General features: G+C 40.2%; 1 protein-coding gene and 1 pseudogene across 1 annotated transcript in view; both read left to right on the forward strand.

The window, feature by feature from the left end:
• LOC117097358 (importin subunit alpha-3-like) overlaps window positions 1–12,382 on the forward strand; it is a 139,581-nt gene extending 127,199 nt beyond the window's left edge. Inside the window, exon 2 of the mRNA XM_033235229.1 lies at window positions 11,425–12,382. Coding sequence (XP_033091120.1) covers window positions 11,425–12,195 — 771 coding nt within the window. The 3' untranslated portion in view covers window positions 12,196–12,382. The remainder of the gene's footprint in view (window positions 1–11,424) is intronic.
• A 312-nt stretch (window positions 12,383–12,694) lies between these two features.
• Window positions 12,695–13,987, forward strand: LOC117097995 (annotated as a pseudogene).
• The last annotated feature ends 9,578 nt before the right edge of the window (window positions 13,988–23,565 follow it).

A 23,565-nucleotide genomic window follows, 5' to 3' on the forward strand; every position in this document is an offset into this window, starting at 1 on the left:
CTCACCCTCTTCCCAACCTCCACCCTCATGTAGGCCCCTGGTGTCCATTGTTTGCTCTTTGTGTCCATATGTACTCAATGTTTAACTGCTACTTATAAGTGATCATATGTGGTATTTGGTTTTCTCTTCCTGCATTATTTCACTTAGGATAATGGCTACATCATGTTGCTGCAAAGGACATGATCTTGTTCTTTGTTTATGGCTGCATAGCATTCCATGGTATATATGCACCACGTTTTGTTTGTCCATTCTACTATTGATGGGTGTTTAGGTTGACTCTACATCTTTGCTATTGTGAATAGTACTGTGATGAACATATGTGTGCATATGTCTTTATGATAAAATGATTTCTATTCCTTTGGGTATATAGCCAGTAATGGAATTGATGAGTCAAATGGTAACTGTGCTTTGAGTTCTTTGAGAAACCCTCAAACTGCTTTGCATGATGGTTGAACTAATTTACATTCCTGCCAGCAGCATTTTTTCTCTTTTCTCTGCAACCTCACCAGTATCTGTTTTTGACTTTTTATTAATAGCCATTCTGACTGGTGTGAGATGGTATCTCATTGTGGCTTCGATTTGCATTCTCTGATTAGTGATGTTGAGCATTTTTTCATATGCTTATTGGCCACGTGTGTGTCTTTTGAGAAGTGTTCATGTCCTCTGCCCTCTTTTTTATTTTATTTTTTTTTTAGACAGTCTCGCTCTGTTGTCCAGGCTAGAGTACAGTGGCATAATCTCGGCTCACTGAAACCTCCACCTCCCAGGTTCACGCCATTCTCCTGCCTCAGCCTCCTGAGTAGCTCGGACTACAGGTGCCCGCCACCACGCCCGGCTAATTTTTTGTATTTTTAGTAGAGATGGGGTTTCACCGTGTTAGCCAGGATGGTCTCTATCTCCTGACCTCGTGATCTGCCTGTCTCGGCCTCCCAAAGTGCTGGGATTACAGGCGTGAGCCACTATGCCCGGCACCTTTGCCCTCTTTATAATGGGGTTGTGTTTTGTTTGTAAATTTGTTTTAGTTTCTTATAGATTCTGGATTTTAGACCTTTGTCGGATGCATAGTTTGCAAATATTTTCTCCCATTCTGTAGGTTGTCTGTTTACTCTGTTGATAGTTTCTTTCACTGGGTAGAAGCTCTTTAGTTAAGTCCCACTGGTCAATTTTTGTTTTTGTTGCAATTGTTTTTGGAGTCCTTGTCATGAAATCTTTGCCAGGTCCTATGTCCAGAATAGTGTTGCCTAAGCTGTCTTCCAGGGTTTTTATAGTTCTCAGTTTTACATTTAAGTTTTTAATCCACCTGGAGTTGATTTTTGTATATGGTATAATGAAGTGGTCCAGTTTCAATTTTTTGCATAGTCCATCTCAGTTTTCTTACCCATAAACTGAAGATGATAATAGTAACTACCTCACAGGGTTGTGCTGAAAATAAGGTGAATTAATAGATCTAATTCACTTAGCACAGTGCCTGGCTAATCATGAGCACTCAGAAAAACACCAGCAGTTATTATTAATAATCCACTCCACAATATGCACGGTGATCTTTTTACTCACTCTTTCTATCACTCTCTCCCTCTTCTTCCTTTCTTTGACACCTTCTTTCCTCTTATCACCTGCCTATGCCCCCACTCATTCCCATGGGCAAGATCAGTCTTACTTTTGGCAATTTGAGGGACAGCCAAAAGGACTCTTCTGCCATAACATAAAAGTTCCTCTAAAATATAATTAGACATTCAGTCCTCCAAATAAATAATCACTTTTTAATGTAAAAGTCATGGCTTTTAATAATACTTAATAGCCAGTAAGTTATTAGCTTTACTCCTAATCACTCTGGCATATCCTCTTATAATTCTATCTGTCTGAAATTTTCTTGTTTACTTAGTTTAGTACAGTTCTTCTCCGCAAGCTCTGTAAAAATAGGAGCTTTACTATGTTGTTCACCATTATATCTCCAATCCCTACAACAGAATCCAGCACATAGTAGATGCTCAATAAATATTTATCAAGTGTTGAATGGCTGAACTACTTACTCTCTTCCAAAATTTGCCATGCTGTTCACCCTCTGGTTCTCTCAATATGCTGTTTCCTCTGCATGGATTTCAAAATTCATTCCAGATATTCAGTGACTGCCTACTGTGTATTTCCCTGGCCCAATCCTGCCAATTCTCCAGGGCTTAGCATGAGCATTTTGTCTTCCGCAGGGCCTTCTCTGACCCACCCAGGCTGGATCAGTGATCTTCCTACCAGCTGCGGCAGTGCCCTTACCTGTCCCACTCCCAGCTTTGCATTCCTGAAATCTTCAAATACCCCCAAAGCCCCAAATATAATAGATTGTCTACTATAAAATTTGTACTGGAGTAGATAATAACAAAACTGAGTTCTAACATGGCTAGTGTGTATGTATAGGGGTGGAGAAAGAGTCTGCAGAGTGCAGTCACTTCTGTGACCCCCCCCACCTCCACACACCATGCTCTGTCCCTCTGCAAAATTCTAAATGGCTTCATGTCAGGCCTTGAGGATAACAGGAGAAGAGATACAGGTGCGGCTGTATCTCTGTTAGGTTTCCTATGGTAATAATTCTTTGAAGAGAGAAACTGTCTTCCTCACAGTTTCCCTACACTTGGCCCAATGTTGAAAAGTGTCAGAGCCTCCACTCTGTACATGAATAAATGAATGTGCTAATTTATATCAATTTAATGACTTTCAACTATAAAATTCTGTTTTGTTTTTGGTTTTTTAATCAAATTTTTGAATCAATTTGATGATATGTTTGTCCCATCTCGATGACACAGTGTTTAAAAATAAATGAAGATTTCTTTCTAAATATTCCTTCTCCAAGATGAAATGATGCATTTAAGCCAGAAAATCCAGAAATTACATGGGCTCAGAATGGAATTCCAGACACTTCATCAGGCTCAACTCTGACCTCAAATCAAGACACTAGGTGTTGCCACGTCACCACTCACACACTTGGGTCAGGCCATTGCCCTGCATTTGACATTAATTGCACCTTCTGGACATACGTGCTCAGGTTAAAAAGCTCTGAATGTGTGACAGAGTGACAGAGCAACTGGCAAGCACAGGCCAACATCAACATATTTAACCAGGGCAAGTATAGAAAAGATCTGGATGCTGGTTCTGAACTAGCTCCCTGGCCCCAACCCCAGTGATAATCCAATAGCTTTGAGCCTTATTTCTCAAGTTAAGTCGGGCCCAGAGGACATTTTGAGAACCTCTATTTGTGGGAATATGCCCACAGATACCCATGGGAATAGGTAATAAAATGGGGCAAGACAAACATACCCAGTTTTATTTCTGGACTATATCGTCAAAACAGAAATAGTCTAAAGTTGACAAATTTTCTCAACCGTACCATAGCAATGATTTATACATCCTGTAATCTTAATATTGCCTCCAAATGTGTGAAAGAAGAGACCGTACCATTTCAAGACATTTAATTTTTTATGTCAACATAAGTTACTCATTGTATCAAATTCCAGCCAATTAGGGACCTCACCCTGATATATATCTGTACAACACATCCTCCTTTAAAATACCCTATTTCATTGCTCAAAAAGGAAAATACACTGGAATCATTTTGTGACAAATTTAGACATGTTGGGCAACAAAATACGTAGATGGCTGCTTGGTATGCAATTAAAATACCATTGGTGGGAACAACTGGCTCTGGCAATAGTAAAAGGAAATACGCTTTTCCCTTCAGGAAAACAATTCCAGTTGACAGTCTCACTGAGCAAAATGAGATGGAGATCTCAGCATGGCTCCTGATAAGAGGTCCACCTGACCCTCATTCTGCACTTGGGGAGTCAGAAATACTTTTGGAAAGGAACCAAAGAGAGTTGCACAGCCTTCGCACTCAGAGTTAACAGACAACACACAGCAGAGCCCCTCAACTCTGCACACTCTGTTGGTGCAGCCCTATGGAAAAGAGTTGCAAGAGCTGACCTCAGATCCGAAATCACAAGCACTCCTCTCAGTGTCCTAGAGGGAACACATTTTAGCAAAAATGAACTAGAAGTCATCAAGAACATGTCACACCTCCAAGAAGACCTATGGTGTAGTTTCTAGGGATATACCTGCCCTCTTCAGTGTACTTTGAAAATTCCAAAATATCAGTTAAGCTTCCCATTTAATAATTTTTTAAAAGGTCAGTTTATTTCCTAGTTTAGGGTGAAAGAAAGTCTTATCTCTCCGTATTCCCCTTTTTTAATAGAAAACACCAAACATGAGCAAAAATAGGGAGACTAATCCAATGAACTTTTCATTTATTACCTAGCTTCAACAATTATCAAATAATGGCCAAACACATTTCTTCTCAAACCTTGCACACTCCCCTCTGCCAATACTGGCTTCCCTAAGGCAAATCTCAGACATCACATAATCTCATCTGTAAATATTTCAATCTGTAACTATTTCCAACTGCATCTTTGAAGGATAAGGACTCTTTTTTAACATGGCCATTAACATAAATAAAAACTGAAAAATAATTCTGCAACACCAACAGATATCCAGTCAGTAATCAAACTTCCCTGACTGTCTCATATTTTTCATTGTTTGTTCAAATCAAAATCCGTTTATTGCAACTGACACGTCTCACATCTCAATCTATAGTGTTCTTTCTTCCCCTATCTCTGCCTACCTGCCCCCCCCACACACACACACATACACAATTTGTCATTGAAGAAACCAGGCTTTTTTCCTGAGTAATTGTTCACATACAGGATTTTGCTGGCTGTATCTTTGTGGTGTCATTTAATATGTCCCTCCTCCCCTGTTTTTTCCTGAAAACTATTTGTTATGTATAGAGGCTTGATTACATTCAGGTCTGACTTTCTGACAAGATACTTCATGAGTGGTTAAACATGGGGATCAGTGGCCACTTTATATATGGTTGTCTCTCTTTTTGTGATGTTAGTACCCGTTGAAGATCTTCCCGGATTGTCTCATTAATGATTGCAAAATGGTGATTTTCTCCATCTATCCTTTCTTTTTCTGTTATGAATACTTATTTAAAGAGATATGTTTCATCATCAGCTATTTGATTATCCTGAGATATGGCTTGTGAAGAAAAGAAGATAAAATTGTCAATTATTTCCCTTTATCACTTTTCAAAACAATGAGTTAGTTCCCTAGCATCCTCAAAAGGATTTTTTGTTTTTATTTCTAAGTATCATTATGAACTCATGAATTTTAAAGCATTTTGTATAATTTGATTTATTTCAGTTATTAGTTTACCGTTTATTGGTGCGCAAATTGTCCCATTTTTAACCAATGACAATCTCTTCAAGTTGTCTCTTGAGTTCTTTTCTCAGGATCCCATATTCTTTAATTAATCCCTTGCTTTGTGCTATAATATGTTTCAGGCTCATCTTGTACATTTTCTATTACAGACCTGGAGTTAGATAGTTATCTAAAGAACCCTAGTTCTTTTCACTGGAAAAGGTATTCAGAACCCACAGTGTGAGGGCTAGCTTTCTCCGTGCTACTGGATTGGTCATTTTTTCTTGAGATTCTCAACAGACAAAGCTAGAAAATATGCTTTTTGAGATAAAGTCTTGCTATGTCACCCAAACTGGGGTGCAGTGGTGTGAATGAGGCTCACTGCAGCCTCTATCTCCTGGCCTCAAGAAATCCTTCTGCTTCAGCCTCCCAAGTACCTAGAGCTACAGATACATACCACCATACTCTGCTATTTTTTGATTTTTGTAGAGGTGGGATTTCTCCAATTTGCCCAGGCTGGCCTTGAACCCCCCTGGGCTCAAGCAGTCCTCCTGCCTCAGTTTCCCAAAGTGCTAGGATTACAGTCATGAGTCACTGTGCCCAGCCCCTACACAATGTTTTTTTTTTTTTTTTGAGATAGGGTCTCACCCTGTCACCCAAGTTGGAGTGCAGTGGTGCTATCATGGCTCGCTGCAGCCTCAACATCTCAGGCTCAAGTGATCCTCTTGCCTCAGCCTCCAGAGCAGCACCACCCTACCTGGCTAATAATTTTTAAATAAAGGTGGGGGTCCCACAATGTTTCCTAGGCTGAATACTGATATTTTGTATTAAATGTACAATAATAGGGTTTTTACTTAACTTCTTTGATTTTATATTTATATCTCTTTTCTCTTATGCTAAAAAATACTACTTAACCATAAACATTTACGTAATTATTCTCTTTGTTCTATAATCTACATGCATAAGAGTTTCAGAATAACAGTACTATTATTAAGAACACAATAACAATACATAGCCTAGATTTTGTATGGATCCTTATAGTCCTTAAGTGTATATACCACTAGGGATATATTGTAAAGTATTGGGTTTGTAAGTCTCTTGGAATAGACCTTGATGTGGTGATGTCATCAACTTGATACTCAATTGGATTCATTGGTTTTACTTTTTATTTGCTATTTTATAGATTTGTTTTTAAATTTTACTTTACTTCATAACTACATAAAATATATACATAGTTTCACAGTCAAATCTACAGATTCAAACATAATTTAAGTGACTTTTTTCATTTTTGAGTATCCTATTATTCGAATTTATATTAGACTATATGTGTGTATATATATATATATATTCCTTTCTTTGATCACTTTTCTTATCTTTGCTTCTTTCACTTAAAAATATATTAACAATATATCCTAGTGATCATGAAAGTATATAAACATACTCACTTACTTTATAGTTTTTTTAGTTGTATAGCACTCCTCATTTATTTGTATAACTGCATAGCACTCCACTGAGTGACTGTTTCAAAATTTATTCAACCAGTCCTCTGTTATGGACACAGGTTGTTTCTAACCTTTTGGTTGCAAACATTACATTAACAAATTGTTTTGTGCCACATTTGGGTAGCTCATTTTTGTCTTCAGGATAGATTTCTAGAGGTGAAATTGCTTGGCCAAAAAATAAGTACATACATAATTTTACTAGATATTGTCAAAAGTCTGCAATAGTTTGCATTCCCACTCAAAATGCCTGAGTACTTATTTCTCCACAAACTGACAGAATTTAAAGTAAAACTTTTGAATTGTTGCCAACATGATAGCTGAGGTTATATCTTAGTATAGTTTTAATTTACATTTCTTTTATTATAAATAAGACTATCTTTTCACATTTCTAAAGGCCATTTAAATTGCTGTGAGTAATCAATATGTCATTTGTTTTTCTGTAGAATTGCTGGTCTCTTTTTGTATTTAGAAGCCCTTGAAATAATAGAATATTAAACCTTTATCTGTGCTAGAAGTTGCAAATATTGTGCCAGCTTGCCGTTTTACTTTATCTGGGGGGCAGGGGCACAAAAACAATTTTTTGTTCCATGTTTATCAACTTATATTGCTTATATATTTTGAATCAACATAAAATTTTTTTTCTCATTCCAAAGTTATAGAGAAATTCATCCATGTTTTTATCTGATAATTGTATAGGTTCATTTTTATGGCAAATCTCAAATACCTTTAGAATTTAACCTGATGTGTATCTTTTTCCACATGGCTACCCTGTTATCCTAATACTTGTCTATTTTGGATTTCATCTCCCACCAAAATAAAGTAAAAACTAAATCTAATCATGAGGAAACATCATAGAAACCAAAACTTGAGGGTCATTCTTTAAAATTACTGTCATGTATATTTTTACATTAAAAAACTTTATTTTTGGCCAGGCGCGGTGGCTCACGCCTGTAATCCCAGCACTTTGGGAGGCTGAGGCAGGCAGATCACGAGGTCAGGAGGTTGAGACCATCCTGGCTAACATGGTGAAACCCCGTCTCTACTAAAAAAATACAAAAAGTAAGCCAGGTGAGGTGGCGAGTGCCTGTAGTCCCAGCTACTCGGGAGACTGAGGCAGGAGAATGGCCTGAACCTGGGAGGCGGAGCTTGCAGTGAGCCAAGATTGCGCCACTGCACTCCAGCCTGGGCAACAGAGCGAGACTCCCTCTCAAAATAAAAAAAAATTTTTTAAAATTAAAAACTTTATTTTTAAGAGCTATTTTATGTTCACAGCAAAATTGAGAGAGAGGTATAGAGATTTTCTTTACACCCTGTGCCCCCACACATGCCTAGCCTCCCCTAGTATCAACAGACCCTCTCCCTTCAGAGTGGTACATGGTTAGAAAAGATGAATCTACATTGACACATCATTACCACCCAAAGTCCATATTTTTAGATTAGAGTTCACTCTTGGCATTTGCATTAGTCCATCCTCACATTGCTATAAATAGCTACCTAAGACTAGGTAATTTATAAAGAAAAGAGGTTTAATTCACTCACAGTTCTGTAGGCTTAACAGGAACCATGACTGGAAGGCCTCAGGAAACTTACAATCATGGCAGAAGGCAAAGGGAAGCACCTACCTATTTACAAAGGTGGAGCAGGAGAGAGAGAAAGAGAGAGTAAGGGGGAATGTGCCATACTTTTAAACCATCAGAGATCTCAAGAGAACTTCATCACTATCACCATAACAGCATGGGGGAAATTTGTCCCACCATGATCCAATCACCTCCCACTAGGTCCCTCCCCTGACACATGGGGATTACAAGTCAACATGAGATTTGGGTGTGGACACAGAGCCAAACCTTATTAGTGTTTTATATTCCATGATCTTGAACAAATGAATAATGACATGTATTCATCATTGCAGTATCATTCAGAGCAGTACCTCTCCTCTAAAAATCCTGTGTGCTCTATTTATCCCTCCCCCATCCCAATCCATGGCAACAACTGATCTTTTTATTGTCTCCATAGTTTTGCTTTTCTAGAATGCCATATACTTGGAATCATACAGTATGTATCCTATTCAAATTGGCTTCTTTCCCTTAGTAATATGCCTTTAAGTTTCCCCCATGTCTTTTCACGGCTTGATAGCTCATTTTTTAGTGTTGAATAACATTCTATAGTCTGGATGTGCCATCTGGCCTGCATTTTCCAAAATATAGCAATATAGGAATGGAAGAAGACAAAGAAAGGCAACTAAAGAGAGATGACAAATGAGAGCAATATATGGTTCCAGTTTCCATATTTTACTTGTGGGGGCAGGGGGAAATGTTGTAAAGGACACTGTCGGGAGAATTGGCAGAACTAGTATATGGGTTGTATATTAAAGTGCTATGTCGATATTGAACGTCCCAATGTCCCAAAGCTGATAATTTGCTGCACTGTGAATATATATGAGAATATTCTTATACACTGAAATATCAACAGGTAAAGGGGCATGATGTATACAACTATTCTCAAATGGTTCCAAAACTACATAAAATATGTGTGTGTGTCTGTGTCTGTGTGTGTGTGTGTGTGTGTGTGTGTGTGTGTGTGTGTGGAGAGAGAAAGAGACAGAGAGATAAAATAAATGTGACAAAATGTTTAAAATTGGCAAATCTTGCCAAAGATTATTTGGGGGTTCCTTATGCTATTCTTGCAAGTTTTTCTGGTAACTTTGAAATTATTTCAAATTAACAAAATAAACAAAATTCTATCTTTTCTCCTACTGAACTCAGATGCTGCTTGTATCACATTCTCCATACCCACATTCTGTCCCATTCTCTGTGAGCAAACCCTACACTACTTTAATTATAGCAACTTTATAATATGTTTTGAATATTTTAACTAAGTTTTAAACAATATCTGAAAGAATGTATCCTTCTCATTGTTCTTCTTTTTCAGGGTTTTCCTGTATATTCTTCCTTCTTTGTTCCTTTTTACAGAAACTGATGATACTCTTATTGGAATAATATTACATTTATAGATTAACTTACAATTGACAACTTTGTGATGTTTAGTCTTTCTATCCAAAGCTTGATATGCATTCCCATTTGATCAAGTCCACTTTTGTGTTTTTCGGGATATTTTATAGTTTTTCTTTACTGCGTTTTGACACTTTGCTTATTTTGCCCTTATAAGTGCAATATTGTTTCCATTATATCTTATAACAGGTTTCAATATACCATTTGAGTTCCCGAATAAAAAGTTTTTAAATCATTTTACAATTATTCTAAGGCAAATATTTTCTAGCCTGTTTTTGGTATCTTATTATTGCTGGTTGTGTTGTGAAATTTTCAAAACAAAATATACTATCATTCACTTTAATTAATATTGCAAAGACAGGCTATGGTTAGTACATGGGGAGATAGAAATCCCTGAATTCCAAGAGTTAAACTGGTTGAAAGCAACACATGGCAAATGACCTCAGCAATCTGCAGAAGGCTTGTATCTCCACATCAAAAACCAAAGGAAGAGCACTGGAAAAAATAATTTAGTCTTAATGAAACGTTAACGAAATCTTTTATCTTGTTAGTGGCATCAGCGTACCCTGAAGAAAGCATATGTGAACTAACTCTTTAATTAAACGTTAAGAATTTGTCAAGGTTTGTTCAGTCCTGTTAAGGAGGAAAATAACTGAATTATTTAAAAAAAAAAAAAAAAAGGAAGTCTGAGGACTAAAGAAAAGCCCTCCAAACAAAACAAAATTCTTTATGTTTCTGTATCTCGAGTCTGTGCTTCTATACCTGCCAAGCAATTTTCGGGGAGTGAAAGCATTTGCCAACTTTCAGGTGTCCAGCCTCCCCCAGGGATATTTCTCACTGAAAACAAACCAATTCACCTGTGATGTACACATCAGTCTGTAGCAAGCCTCAGGGGAATAGAGTCATCAGGTCGAGATGACCTGAGTGCAAAACCAGCACTGCCAGCCCAGAGGCCTCCTCAGGTGCTGACTTCTGCCTCTCAAACTGAACGCAAGCCATACTGGACACCTGAGGGAGATTAAAAACTATAGAATCAAGTGGGTGAAGGCTATGAACAGACACTTCTCAAAAGAAGACATTTATGTGGCCAATAAACATATGAAAAAAAAGCTAATCATCACTAGTCATTAGAGAAATGCAAATCAAAACCACAGTGAGATACCATCTCATGCCAGTTAGAATGGCGATCACTTAAAAGTCAGGAAACAGATCCTGGAGAGGATGTGGAGAAATAGGAATGCTTCTACACTGCTGGTGGGAGTGTAAACTACTTCAGCCATCGTGGAAGACAGTGTGGTGATTCCTCAAGGATCTAGAACCAGAAATACCATTTGACCCAGCCATCCCATTACTGGGTATATACCCAAAGGATTGTAAATCATTCTACTATAAAGATACATGCACACGTATGTTTAGTGCAGCACTATTCACAATAGCAAAGACTTGGAACCAACACAAATGCCCATCAATGATAGACTGGATAAAGAAAATGTGGCAAGATCAAGGCTGCCTCCCCATCTCAGCTGGTGGGAGGGTGGGGGAGAGAGGCGGGGAGAGGAGAAGGCCGCGATGGAGGAAGAAGGAAGTGGCAGAGGAAGAAGGAAGCGGCGGAGGAAGAAGGAAGCGGTGGTGCTGCTTACACAGCAGCTCAGGTGGCGCCCGGTTCCTGGAAGTGTCAGTGCAGCACAGTAGTTGGTGCAGATCGCGCAGAGCTCGTAGTTAAATTAAGGAAGAATAAAAGAGATGAACATCTCTTAAAGAGAAGGAATGTACCACATGAAGTTATCTGTGAAGACTCTGATATAGATGGTGATTATAGAGTGCAAAATAACTCTCTAGAAGCTATTGTTCAAAATGCTTCAAGTGATAACCAACGAATTCAATTAAGTGCAGTTCAAGCTGCCAGGAAGCTTTTATTCAGTGATCGAAATCCACCAGTTGATGACTTTAAAAAATCTGGAATATTGGCCATTTTAGTCCATTGTCTTGAAAGAGATGACAATCCTTCTTCACAGTTTGAAGCTGTATGGGCTTTGACAAACATTGTATGTGGAACTTCTGAACAAACTCAAGCAGTAGCTCAGTCCAATGCTGTGCCACTTTTCCTGAGGCTTCTCCATTCACCCCATCAGAATGTCTGTGAGCAAACAGTGTGGGCATTGGGAAATATCACAGGTGATGGGCCCCAGTGTAGAGATTATGTCATAAGTCCTGGAGTTGTGAAACCTTTACTTTCCTTCATAAGTCCATCTATTCCTATAACATTCTTAAGAAATGTTACTTGGGTTATGGTCAACTTATGTCGCCACAAAGACCCACCACCACCAATGGCAACCATTCAGGAGATTCTTCCAGCCCTTTGTGTTTTAGTTCATCACACAGACGTAAATATATTGGTAGATACAGTCTTGATCCTCTCTTACCTTACTGATGCTGATAATTAACAAATGCAGATGGTAACAGACTCTGGAATAGTTCCTCATTTGGCTTCCTCAGCCACCAGGAAGTTAAAGTTTAGACTGCTGCACTTCGAGCTGTGGGCAACATTGTTACTGGAACTGATAAGCAAATACAAGTAGTTTTGAACTGTGATGCCCTTTCACACTTCCCAGCACTCCTGACACATCCCAACAAGAAAATTAATAAAGAAGCAGTATGGTTCCTCTCTAAAATCACTGCAGGAAGTCAGCAGCAGTTACAGGCAGTAATTGATGCCAATCTTGTACCAGTGATAATACACCTTTTGGATAAGGGGATTTAGGCATTCAGAAAGAAGCTACTTGGGCCATAAGTAACTTAAAAATTAGTGAAAGGAAATTAAGTGGCTTACCTTATCCAGCAAAATGTTATCCCACCTTTTTGCAACTTGTTGACTGTAAAAGATGCAAAAGTGGTCATCTGCAAAGCCTGAGTCATGTCCTCTCACTCTCCTCCCCAGAGAGTATGAACTTCACCACTTGCTCCACCTTCTCCACCAACTACCGGTCCCTGGGATGCCTGGACAGTGAGCAGCATGGCCAGCATCTATGCACGCACCAGGGGCTCTGGTTCCCAGATCTCCCCATCCCACTCCATCAGCTTCCAGGGCAGCATAGGGTCCAGGGATCTGTCTGCAGGGTTGGCCGGGGGTCTGACAGGAATGGGAGGCATCCAGAACGAGAAGGAGACCATGCAAAGCCTGAATGACCTCCTGGCCTCCTACATAGACAGAGTGAGGAACCTGGAGATCAACAATTGGTAACTGGAGAGCAAACTGCGGGAGCCCCTGGAGAAGAAGGGACTCCAGGTCAGAGACTGGAGCCATTACTTCAAGACCATCGAGGAAGATCGGAGGGCTCAGATCTTCACAAATACTTGGACAATGCCCACATCATTCTACAGATTGACAATGCCCATCTTGCTGCTGATGACTTTACAGTCAAGTACAAGACAGAGCTGACCATGTGCCAGTCTGTGGAGAGCGACATCCATGAGCTCCACAAGGTCATTGATTACACCAATGTTACTCAGCTGCAGCTGGAGACAGAGATCGAGGGCTCAAGGAGAAGCTGCTCTTCATGAAGAAGAACCATGAAGAGGAAGTAAAAAGCCTACAAGCCCAGATTACCAGCTCTAGGTTGACTGTGGAGGTAGATGCCCCCAAATCTCAGGACCTCACCAAGATTATGGAAGACATCCGGGCCCAATATGACAAGCTGGCTCAGAAGAACTGAGAGGAGCTGGACAAGTACTGGTCTCAGCAGACTGAAGAGAGCACCACAGTGGTCACCACGTAGTTTGCCAAGGTTGGAGCTGCTGAGATGACAATCATGGAGCTGAGACATACAGTCCAGTCCTTGTCGATGAGACATACAGCCCAGTCTCATCAACCTGGGCTGCATGAGAAATCTAAAGGCCAGCTTGGGGAACAGCCTGAGGAAGATGGAGGCCCGCTACACCCTGCAGATGTAGCAACTCAGCGGGATCCTGCTGCACCTGGAGTCAGAGCTGGCACAGAACCAGGCAGAGGGACAGGGCCAGGCCAAGGAGTATGAGGCCCTGCTGAACATCAAGGTCAAGCTGGAGGCTGAGATCGCCACCAAGCACCGCCTGCTGGAAGATGGTGAGGATTTCAAACTTCGTGATGCCCTGGACAGCAGTAACTCCATGCAAACCATCCAAAAGACCACCACCCGCCAGATAGTGGATGACAAAGTGGTGTCTGAAAACAATGACACCAAAATTCTGAGACATTAAGCCAGCAGAAGCAGGGTACCCTTTGGGGAAGAGGAGGCCAGTGAAAAGTTCAGAGGTCACACCTTATACAAAAATTAATTCAAGATGGATTAAAGACTTAAATGTTAGACCTAAAACCACAAAAACCCTAGAAGAAATCGTAGGCAATACCGTTCAGGACATAGGCATGGGCGAGGACTTCATGACTAAAACACCAAAACCAATGGCAACAAAAGCCAAAATTGACAAGTGGGATCTAATTAAACTAAAGAGCTTTTGCACAGCAAAAGAAACTACCATCAGAGTGAACAGGCAACCTACAGAATGGGAGAAAATTTTTGCAACCTACTCATCGGACAAAGGGCTAATACCCAGAACCTACAAAGAACTCAAACAAATTTACAAGAAAAAAACAAACAACCTCATCAAAAAGTGGACAAAGGATATGAACAGGCACCTCTCAAAAGAAGACATTTATGCAGCCAACAGACCAGAAAAAATGCTCATCATCACTAGCCATCAGAGAAATGCAAACCAAAACCACAATGAGATACCATCTCACACCAGTTAGAATGCCAATTATTAAAAAGTCAGGAAACAACAGGTGCTGGAGAGGATGTGGAGAAATAGGAACACTTTTACACTGTTAGTGGGAGTGTAAATTAGTTCAGTCATTGTGGAAGACAGTGTGGCGATTCCTCAAAGATCTAGAACTAGAAATACCATTTGACCCAGAAATCCCATTACTGGGTATATACCCAAAGGATTATAAATCATGCTACTATAAAGACACATGCACATGTGTGTTTATTGTGGCACTATTCACAACAGCAAAGACTTGGCGGGCGCAGCAAGATGGCCGAATAGGAACAGCTCCAGTCTCCAACTCCCAGCGCGAGCGACACAGAAGACCGGTGATTTCTGCATTTTCAACTGAGGTACTGGGGTCATCTCTCTAGGGAGTCCCGGACAATCGGTGCTGGTCAGCTGCTGCAGCCTGACCAGCGTGAGCTGAAGCAGGGCGAGGCATCGCCTCACCTGGAAGCGCAAGGGGGAAGGAAATCCCTTTTCCTAGCCAGGGGAACTGAGACACACAACACCTGGAAAATTGGGTAACTCCCACCCCAATACTGCGCTTTAAGGAAACAGGCACACCAGGAGAATATATCCCACACCTGGTCGGGAGGGTCCCACGCCCACGGAGCCTCCCTCACTGCTAACACAGCCGTCTGCAGCGATCTATCCGCAAGGCAGCAGCGAGGCTGGGGGAGGGGCGCCCGCCATTGCTGAGGCTTAAGTAGGTAAACAAAGCTGCTGGGAAGCTCGAACTGGGTGGAGCTCACAGCAGCTCAAGGAAGCCTGCCTGTCTCTGTAGACTCTACCTCTGCGGACAGCGCACAGTTGCAGTCCATTAGGGGAAAGAGCGGGGGCCGGTGCAGACGCGAACGACTCTGTCTGACAGCTTTGGGGAGAGCCGTGGATCTCCTAACGCGGAGGTTGAGATCTGAGAACGGACAGACTGCCTGCTCAGGTGGGTCCCTGACCCCTGAGTAGCCTAGCTGGGAGACATCCCCCACTAGGGGCAGTCTGACACCCCACACCTCACAGGGTGGCGTCACCCCTGAGAGGAAACTTCCAAAGAAAGAATCAAGACAGGTACACTCGCTGTTCAGCAATATTCTATCTTCGGCAACCTCTGCTGCTGATACCCAGGCAAACAGGGTCTGGAGTGGACCTCAAGCAATCTCCAACAGACCAACAGACAGTCCTTCTGACTGTCAGACGGAAAACTATCAAACAGGAAGGACACCTATACCAAAAGCCCATCAGTACGTCACCATCATCAAAGTCCAGAGACAGATAAAACCACAAAGATGGGGAAGAAGCAGGGCAGAAAAGCTGGAAATTCAAAAAATAAGAGCGCATCTCCCCCTGCAAAGGAGCACAGCCCATCGCCAGCAACGGATCAAAGCTGGTCAGAGAATGACTTTGACGAGATGAGAGAAGAAGGCTTCAGTCCATCAAACCTCTCAGAGCTAAAGGAGGAATTACGTACCCAGTGCAAAGAAACTAAAAATCTTGAAAAAAAAGTGGAAGAATTGACAGCTAGACTAATTAATGCAGAGAAGATCATAAACGAAATGACAGAGATGAAAACCATGACACGAGAAATACGTGACAAATGCACAGCTTCAGTAACCGACTCGATCAACTGGAAGAAAGAGTATCAGCGATTGAGGATCAAATGAATGAAATGAAGCGAGAAGAGAAACCAAAAGAAAAAAGAAAAAGAAATGAACAAAGCCTGCAAGAAGTATGGGACTATGTAAAAAGACCAAATCTACGTCTGATTGGGGTGCCTGAAAGTGAGGGGGTAAATGGAACCAAGTTGGAAAACACTCTTCAGGATATCATCCAGGAGAACTTCCCCAACCTAGTAGGGCAGGCCAACATTCAAATTCAGGAAATACAGAGAACGCCACAAAGATACTCCTCCAGAAGAGCAACTCCAAGACACATAATTGCCAGATTCACCAAAGTTGAAATGAAGGAAAAAATCTTAAGGGCAGCCAGAGAGAAAGGTCGGGTTACCCACAAAGGGAAGCCCATCAGAATAACAGCAGACCTCTCGGCAGAAACTCTACAAGCCAGAAGAGAGTGGGGGCCAATATTCAACGTTCTTAAAGAAAAGAATTTTCAACCGAGAATTTCATATCCAGCCAAACTAAGCTTCATCAGTGAAGGAGAAATAAAATCCTTTACAGATAAGCAAATGCTTAGAGATTTTGTCACCACCAGGCCTGCCTTACAAGAGACCCTGAAGAAGCCCTAAACATGGAAAGGAACAACCGGTACCAGCCATTGCAAAAACATGCCAAAATGTAAAGACCATCGAGGCTAGGAAGAAACTGCATCAACTAACGAGCAAAATAACCAGTTAATATCATAATGACAGGATCAAGTTCACACATAACAATATTAACCTTAAATGTCAATGGACTAAATGCTCCAATTAAAAGACACAGACTGGCAAACTGGATCAAGAGTCAAGACCCATCAGTCTGCTGTATTCAGGAGACCCATCTCACATGCAGAGACATACATAGGCTCAAAATAAAGGGATGGAGGAAGATCTACCAAGCAAATGGAGAACAAAAAAAAGCAGGGGTTGCAATCCTAGTCTCTGATAAAACAGACTTTAAACCATCAAAGATCAAAAGAGACAAAGAAGGCCATTACATAATGGTAAAGGGATCAATTCAACAGGAAGAGCTAACTCTCCTAAATATATATGCACCCAATACAGGAGCACCCAGATTCATAAAGCAAGTCCTTAGAGACCTACAAAGAGACTTAGACTCCCATACAATAATAATGGGAGACTTCAACACCCCACTGTCAACATTAGACAGATCAACGAGACAGAAAGTTAACAAGGATATCCAGGAATTGAACTCATCTCTGCACCAAGCGGACCTAATAGACATCTATAGAACTCTCCACCCCAAATCAACAGAATATACATTCTTCTCAGCACCACATCGCACTTATTCCAAAATTGACCACATAATTGGAAGTAAAGCACTCCTCAGCAAATGTACAAGAACAGAAATTATAACAAACTGTCTCTCAGACCACAGTGCAATCAAACTAGAACTCAGGACTAAGAAACTCAATCAAAACCGCTCAACTACATGGAACTGAACAACCTGCTCCTGAATGACTACTGGGTACATAACGAAACAAAAGCAGAAATAAAGATGTTCTTTGAAACCAATGAGAACAAAGATACAACATACCAGAATCTCTGGGACACATTTAAAGCAGTGTGTAGAGGGAAATTTATAGCACTAAATGCCCACAAGAGAAAGCAGGAGAGATCTAAAATTGACACTCTAACATCACAATTAAAAGAACTAGAGAGGCAAGAGCAAACACATTCAAAAGCTGGCAGAAGGCAAGAAATAACTAAGATCAGAGCAAAACTGAAGGAGATAGAGACACAAAAAACCCTCCAAAAAATCAATGAATCCAGGAGTTGGTTTTTTGAAAAGATCAACAAAATTGACAGACCGCTAGCTAGACTAATAAAGAAGAAAAGAGAGAGGAATCAAATAGACGCAATAAAAATGATAAAGGGGATATCACCACCGACCCCACAGAAATACAAACAACCATCAGAGAATACTATAAATGCCTCTACGCAAATCAACTAGAAAATCTAGAAGAAATGGATAATTTCCTGGACACTTACACTCTCCCAAGACTAAACCAGGAAGAAGTTGAATCCCTGAATAGACCAATAGCAGGCTCTGAAATTGAGGCAACAATTAATAGCCTACCCACCAAAAAAAGTCCAGGACCAGATGGATTCACAGCTGAATTCTACCAGAGGTACAAGGTGGAGCTGGTACCATTCCTTCTGAAACTATTTCAATCAATAGAAAAAGAGGGAATCCTCCCTAACTCTTTTTATGAGGCCAACATCATCCTGATACCAAAGCCTGGCAGAGACACAACAAAAAAAGAGAACTTTAGACCAATATCCCTGATGAACATCGATGCAAAAATCCTCAATAAAATACTGGCAAACCGGATTCAGCAGCACATCAAAAAGCTTATCCACCATGATCAAGTGGGCTTCATCCCTGGGATGCAAGGCTGGTTCAACATTCGCAAATCAATAAACGTAATCCAGCATATAAACAGAACCAAAGACAAGAACCACATAATTATCTCAATAGATGCAGAAAAGGCTTTTGACAAAATTCAACAGCCCTTTATGCTAAAAACGCTCAATAAATTTGGTATTGATGGAACGTACCTCAAAATAATAAGAGCTATTTATGACAAACCCACAGCTAATATCATACTGAATGGGCAAAAACTGGAAAAATTCCCTTTGAAAACTGGCACAAGACAGGGATGCCCTCTCTCACCACTCCTATTCAACATCGTGTTGGAAGTTCTGGCTAGGGCAATCAGGCAAGAGAAAGAAATCAAGGGTATCCAGTTAGGAAAAGAAGAAGTCAAATTGTCCCTGTTTGCAGATGACATGATTGTATATTTAGAAAACCCCATTGTCTCAGCCCAAAATCTCCTGAAGCTGATAAGCAACTTCAGCAAAGTCTCAGGATACAAAATTAATGTGCAAAAATCACAAGCATTCTTATACACCAGTAACAGACAAGCAGAGAGCCAAATCAGGAATCAACTTCCATTCACAATTGCTTCAAAGAGAATAAAATACCTAGGAATCCAGCTTACAAGGGATGTAAAGGACCTCTTCAAGGAGAACTACAAACCACTGCTCAGTGAAATCAAAGAGGACACAAACAAATGGAAGAACATACCATGCTCATGGATAGGAAGAATCAATATCGTGAAAATGGCCATACTGCCCAAGGTGATTTATAGATTCAATGCCATCCCCATCAAGCTACCAATGACTTTCTTCACAGAATTGGAAAAAACGGCTTTAAAGTTCATATGGAACCAATAAAGAGCCCGCATTGCCAAGACAATCCTAAGTCAAAAGGACAAAGCTGGAGGCGTCACGCTACCTGACTTCAAACTATACTACAAGGCTACAGTAACCAAAACAGCATGGTACTGGTACCACAACAGAGATATAGACCAATGGAACAGAACAGAGTCCTCAGAAATAATACCACACATCTGCAGCCATCTGATCTTTGACAAACCTGACAAAAACAAGAAATGGGGAAAGGATTCCCTATTTAATAATGGTGCTGGGAAAATTGGCTAGCCATAAGTAGAAAGCTGAAACTGGATCCTTTCCTTACCCCTTATACGAAAATTAATTCAAGATGGATTAGAGACTGAAATGTTAGACCTAATACCATAAAAACCCTAGAAGAAAATCTAGGTAGTACCATTCAGGACATAGGCATGGGCAAGGACTTCATGTCTAAAACACCAAAAGCAACGGCAGCAAAAGCAAAAATTGACACATGGGATCTAATTAAACTAAAGAGCTTTTGCACAGCTAAAGAACTACCATCAGAGTGAACAGGCAACCTACAGAATGGGAGAAAATTTTTGCAACCTACTCATCTGACAAAGGGCTAATATCCAGAATCTACAAAGAACTCAAACAAATATACAAGAAAAAAACAAACAACCCCATCAAAAAGTGGGGAAAGGATATGAACAGACATTTCTCAAAAGAAGACATCCATACAGCCAACAGACACATGAAAGAATGCTCATCATCACTCGCCATCAGAGAAATGCAAATCAAAACCACAATGAGATACCATCTCACACCAGTTAGAATGGCAATCATTAAGAAGTCAGGAAACAACAGGTGTTGGAGAGGATGTGGAGAAATAGGAACACTTTTACACTGTTGGTGGATTGTAAACTAGTTCAACCATTATGGAAAACAGTATGGCGATTCCTCAAGGATCTAGAACTAGATGTACCATATGACCCAACCATCCCACTACTGGGTATATACCCAAAGGATTATAAATTACTCTACTACAAAGACACATGCACACGTATGTTTATTGCGGCACTATTCACAATAGCAAAGACTTGGAATCAACCCAAATGTCCATCTGTGACAGACTGGATGAAGAAAATGTGGCACATATACACCATGGAATACTATGCAGCCATCAAAAAGGATGAGTTTGCGTCCTTTGTAGGGACATGGATGCAGCTGGAAACCATCATTCTTAGCAAACTATCACAAGAAGAGAAACCAAACACCGCATGTTCTCACTCATAGGTGGGAACTGAACAATGAGATCACTTGGACTCGGGAAGGGGAACATCACACACTGGGGCCTATCATGGGGAGGGGGGAGGAGGGAGGGATTGCATTGGGGAGTTATACATGATATAAACGTCATGCACATGTACCCTAGAACTTAAAGTATAATAAAAAAAAAAAAAAAAAACAATAGCAAAGACTTGGAACCAACCCAAATGCCTATCAATAATAGACTGGATTAAGAAAATGTGGCACATATACACCATGGAATACTATGCAGCTATAAAAAAGAATGAGGTCATGAAGCTGGAAACCATCCTCAGCAAACTATCACAAAGACAGAAAACCAAAAACCACATGTTCTCACTCATAGGTGGGAACTGAACAATGAGAACACTTGGACACAGGGCGGGGAACATCACACACTGGGGCCTGTCAGGGGGTTGGGGGCTGGGGGAAGGATAGCATTAGGAGAAATACCTAATGTAAATGATGATTTGATGGGTGCAGCAAACCAACATGGCACATGTATACCTATGTATCAAACCTGCATGTTGTGTACTTGTACCATAGAACTTAAAATACAATTAAAAAAAAAATTCAAAGGTCAAAAAAACAACATGCACAAGTTGTGCAAGTAGTACTCAATGAACTAAGTAATATACTAAAAATGGCCAAATAAAAGGCATAAACCATAAACTAATTATTTATTTATTTATTTATTTATTTATTTTATTTGAGATGGAATCTCACTCTGTCTCCAAGCCGGAGTGCAGTGACGCGATCTCAGCTCACTGCAATCTCTGACTCTCTGGTTCAAGCAATTCTCCTGCCTCAGCCTCCTGAGTAGCTGGGATTATAGTCACATGCCACCATGCCCACCTTATTTTTAGAAGAGACGGGGTTTCACCATGTTGGCCAGGATGGTCTTGATTTTCTGACCCCGTGATCCACCCAGCTCGGCTTCCCAAAGTGCTAGGATTACAGGCGTGGGCCACCACGCCCAGCCAGGCAGTCTTATAGAAGAAGATGGAGGGCTGGAGAAAATTAAACAACTTCAAAATCATGAAAATGAAGACATCTACAAACTGGCCTGTGAGATCACTGATCAGTTCTTCTCTTCAGATGATATTGATGAAGACCCTAGCCTTGTTCCAGAGGCAATTCAGGGCGGAACATTTGGCTTCAATTCATCTGCCAGTGTACCAACAGAAGGGATCCAGTTTTAGAAAGATGTTGTGGAAGTTAGGTACAATGCAGCACTGAGATATATATACACACACATATATACGTATATACATATATATGTGTGTATATATGTGGGTGTATATATATAAAGGTTTGCTCCATCAAGCTTGGCTCCTGGGATCTGCTGCTGCATTAAATGGGGAAATAAAATGTGAAGATTTCATTTGAAATCACAGAAAATACCCAAATGAGGTCAAAATGGAGAGTGGGTGCAAGTGAGAATGAGTGGCAAAATGTAATGGAAACTTCACATGAATGCTTATTTAGGTTGTTCAAAGTAAAAAGGGCTACAGGTCACAGATCAGTGCCTGAGAAAGAACATTGACTTACTTTATATCAGTTGAGGGGAAAGTGTAGTACTGTCATCTTCAACCTTGTAAGCATAAAAGAGAATAGGCTGCCCATATAAGTCAAAGGAAAATGAGCCCAGGCCTTGCTATGAAGCAATGTGTGAATGGACAATGTTGAATGAATGTCTGGCTCAGTGATGGACAGCCAGGTTTATCTTTAAGATCTAGGGCTCATCCCTCATGAAGCAGACTCCTAGTCCTGGGATGACTGTGTATGAGAGTTTGGTTGTAGAGCTGTGTGTGAACTCATGTAAGCTTGATTCACCTTCAGGGGCTGATAACAAACCTAGTAAATCATCAAAATGAGATCATAAAGTGTTAATGTACAGTGGACATGAAAACAAAGACTGGTTTAGCAGCAGACATTGGTTTATTCTACAGCCTGTGTTTTCTATTTCCCCCTTTCCCATCTCCTTCTCCTCATTCCCACCCCCCCCTTTTTTTTTTTTTAACCTAGTATGCGTTTTTTTAGTTGCTTCTTAAGTCAGGAAAGTTTTCAGGAAGGTTTCCCTATGCATTTGCACCAGATGAATGTTTGATGCTATGAAAAACTGTCCATAGCATCAAAATTAATTTGCGGAGGTTTTTGCATAAAAAAATCATACATTTCTCTCAAAATAGACTGTGTTGCAGTACACAAGTTGCTGTAATAGTACAAAACAGTAAAATGCACTTAAAAGGCCATCTTTTTCATTTTCAGAAATAACGTAAAGATGTTTGCATGAGGTAAATCTACAGCCTAATTGATTTTAGATTTTGTTGAGTCCTGTAAAGAAGAAAAAAAAGTTTCAATTGTGGTAGAATACCAAGCTGTGTTTAAATGTTACTTGTTTTCAAACTTTGTTTTCTATGAAAATGACATGGAAATTTCTAAAATGGAATTTGGTGTATATGTACTGCTGAATAAAGACCAATGAAGAGGTCTGAGTAGATGTACAAATCAAATAATGGTTTGAACACCTTTAACAGTATGCCTAATCTGCTCAATTATTTTAGAATCTTTTTTATTTTAGATGTAGACAGCCATGAACAATCTATTTTGAGCCACTTTAGGGAGAAAACTTTGTATTTTTAAAACTTGCATAAAAGTTACGCAAATGGTTTTTATAAATTGGAATAATACCTCAGTTTTGATGTTATGCACACTAAATTAAACGTGACATATATTAATTTGTACAAAAAGAACTAGGTGGCTCATTGTAAAAAATCCTTTGAGCATAAGTCTTGCATGAACAACAGATTACTACAAAACATAC

This window comes from Trachypithecus francoisi, unplaced genomic scaffold (assembly GCF_009764315.1).
Source record: "Trachypithecus francoisi isolate TF-2019V2 unplaced genomic scaffold, Tfra_2.0 Lachesis_group15, whole genome shotgun sequence".
Taxonomy (NCBI): domain Eukaryota; kingdom Metazoa; phylum Chordata; class Mammalia; order Primates; family Cercopithecidae; genus Trachypithecus; species Trachypithecus francoisi.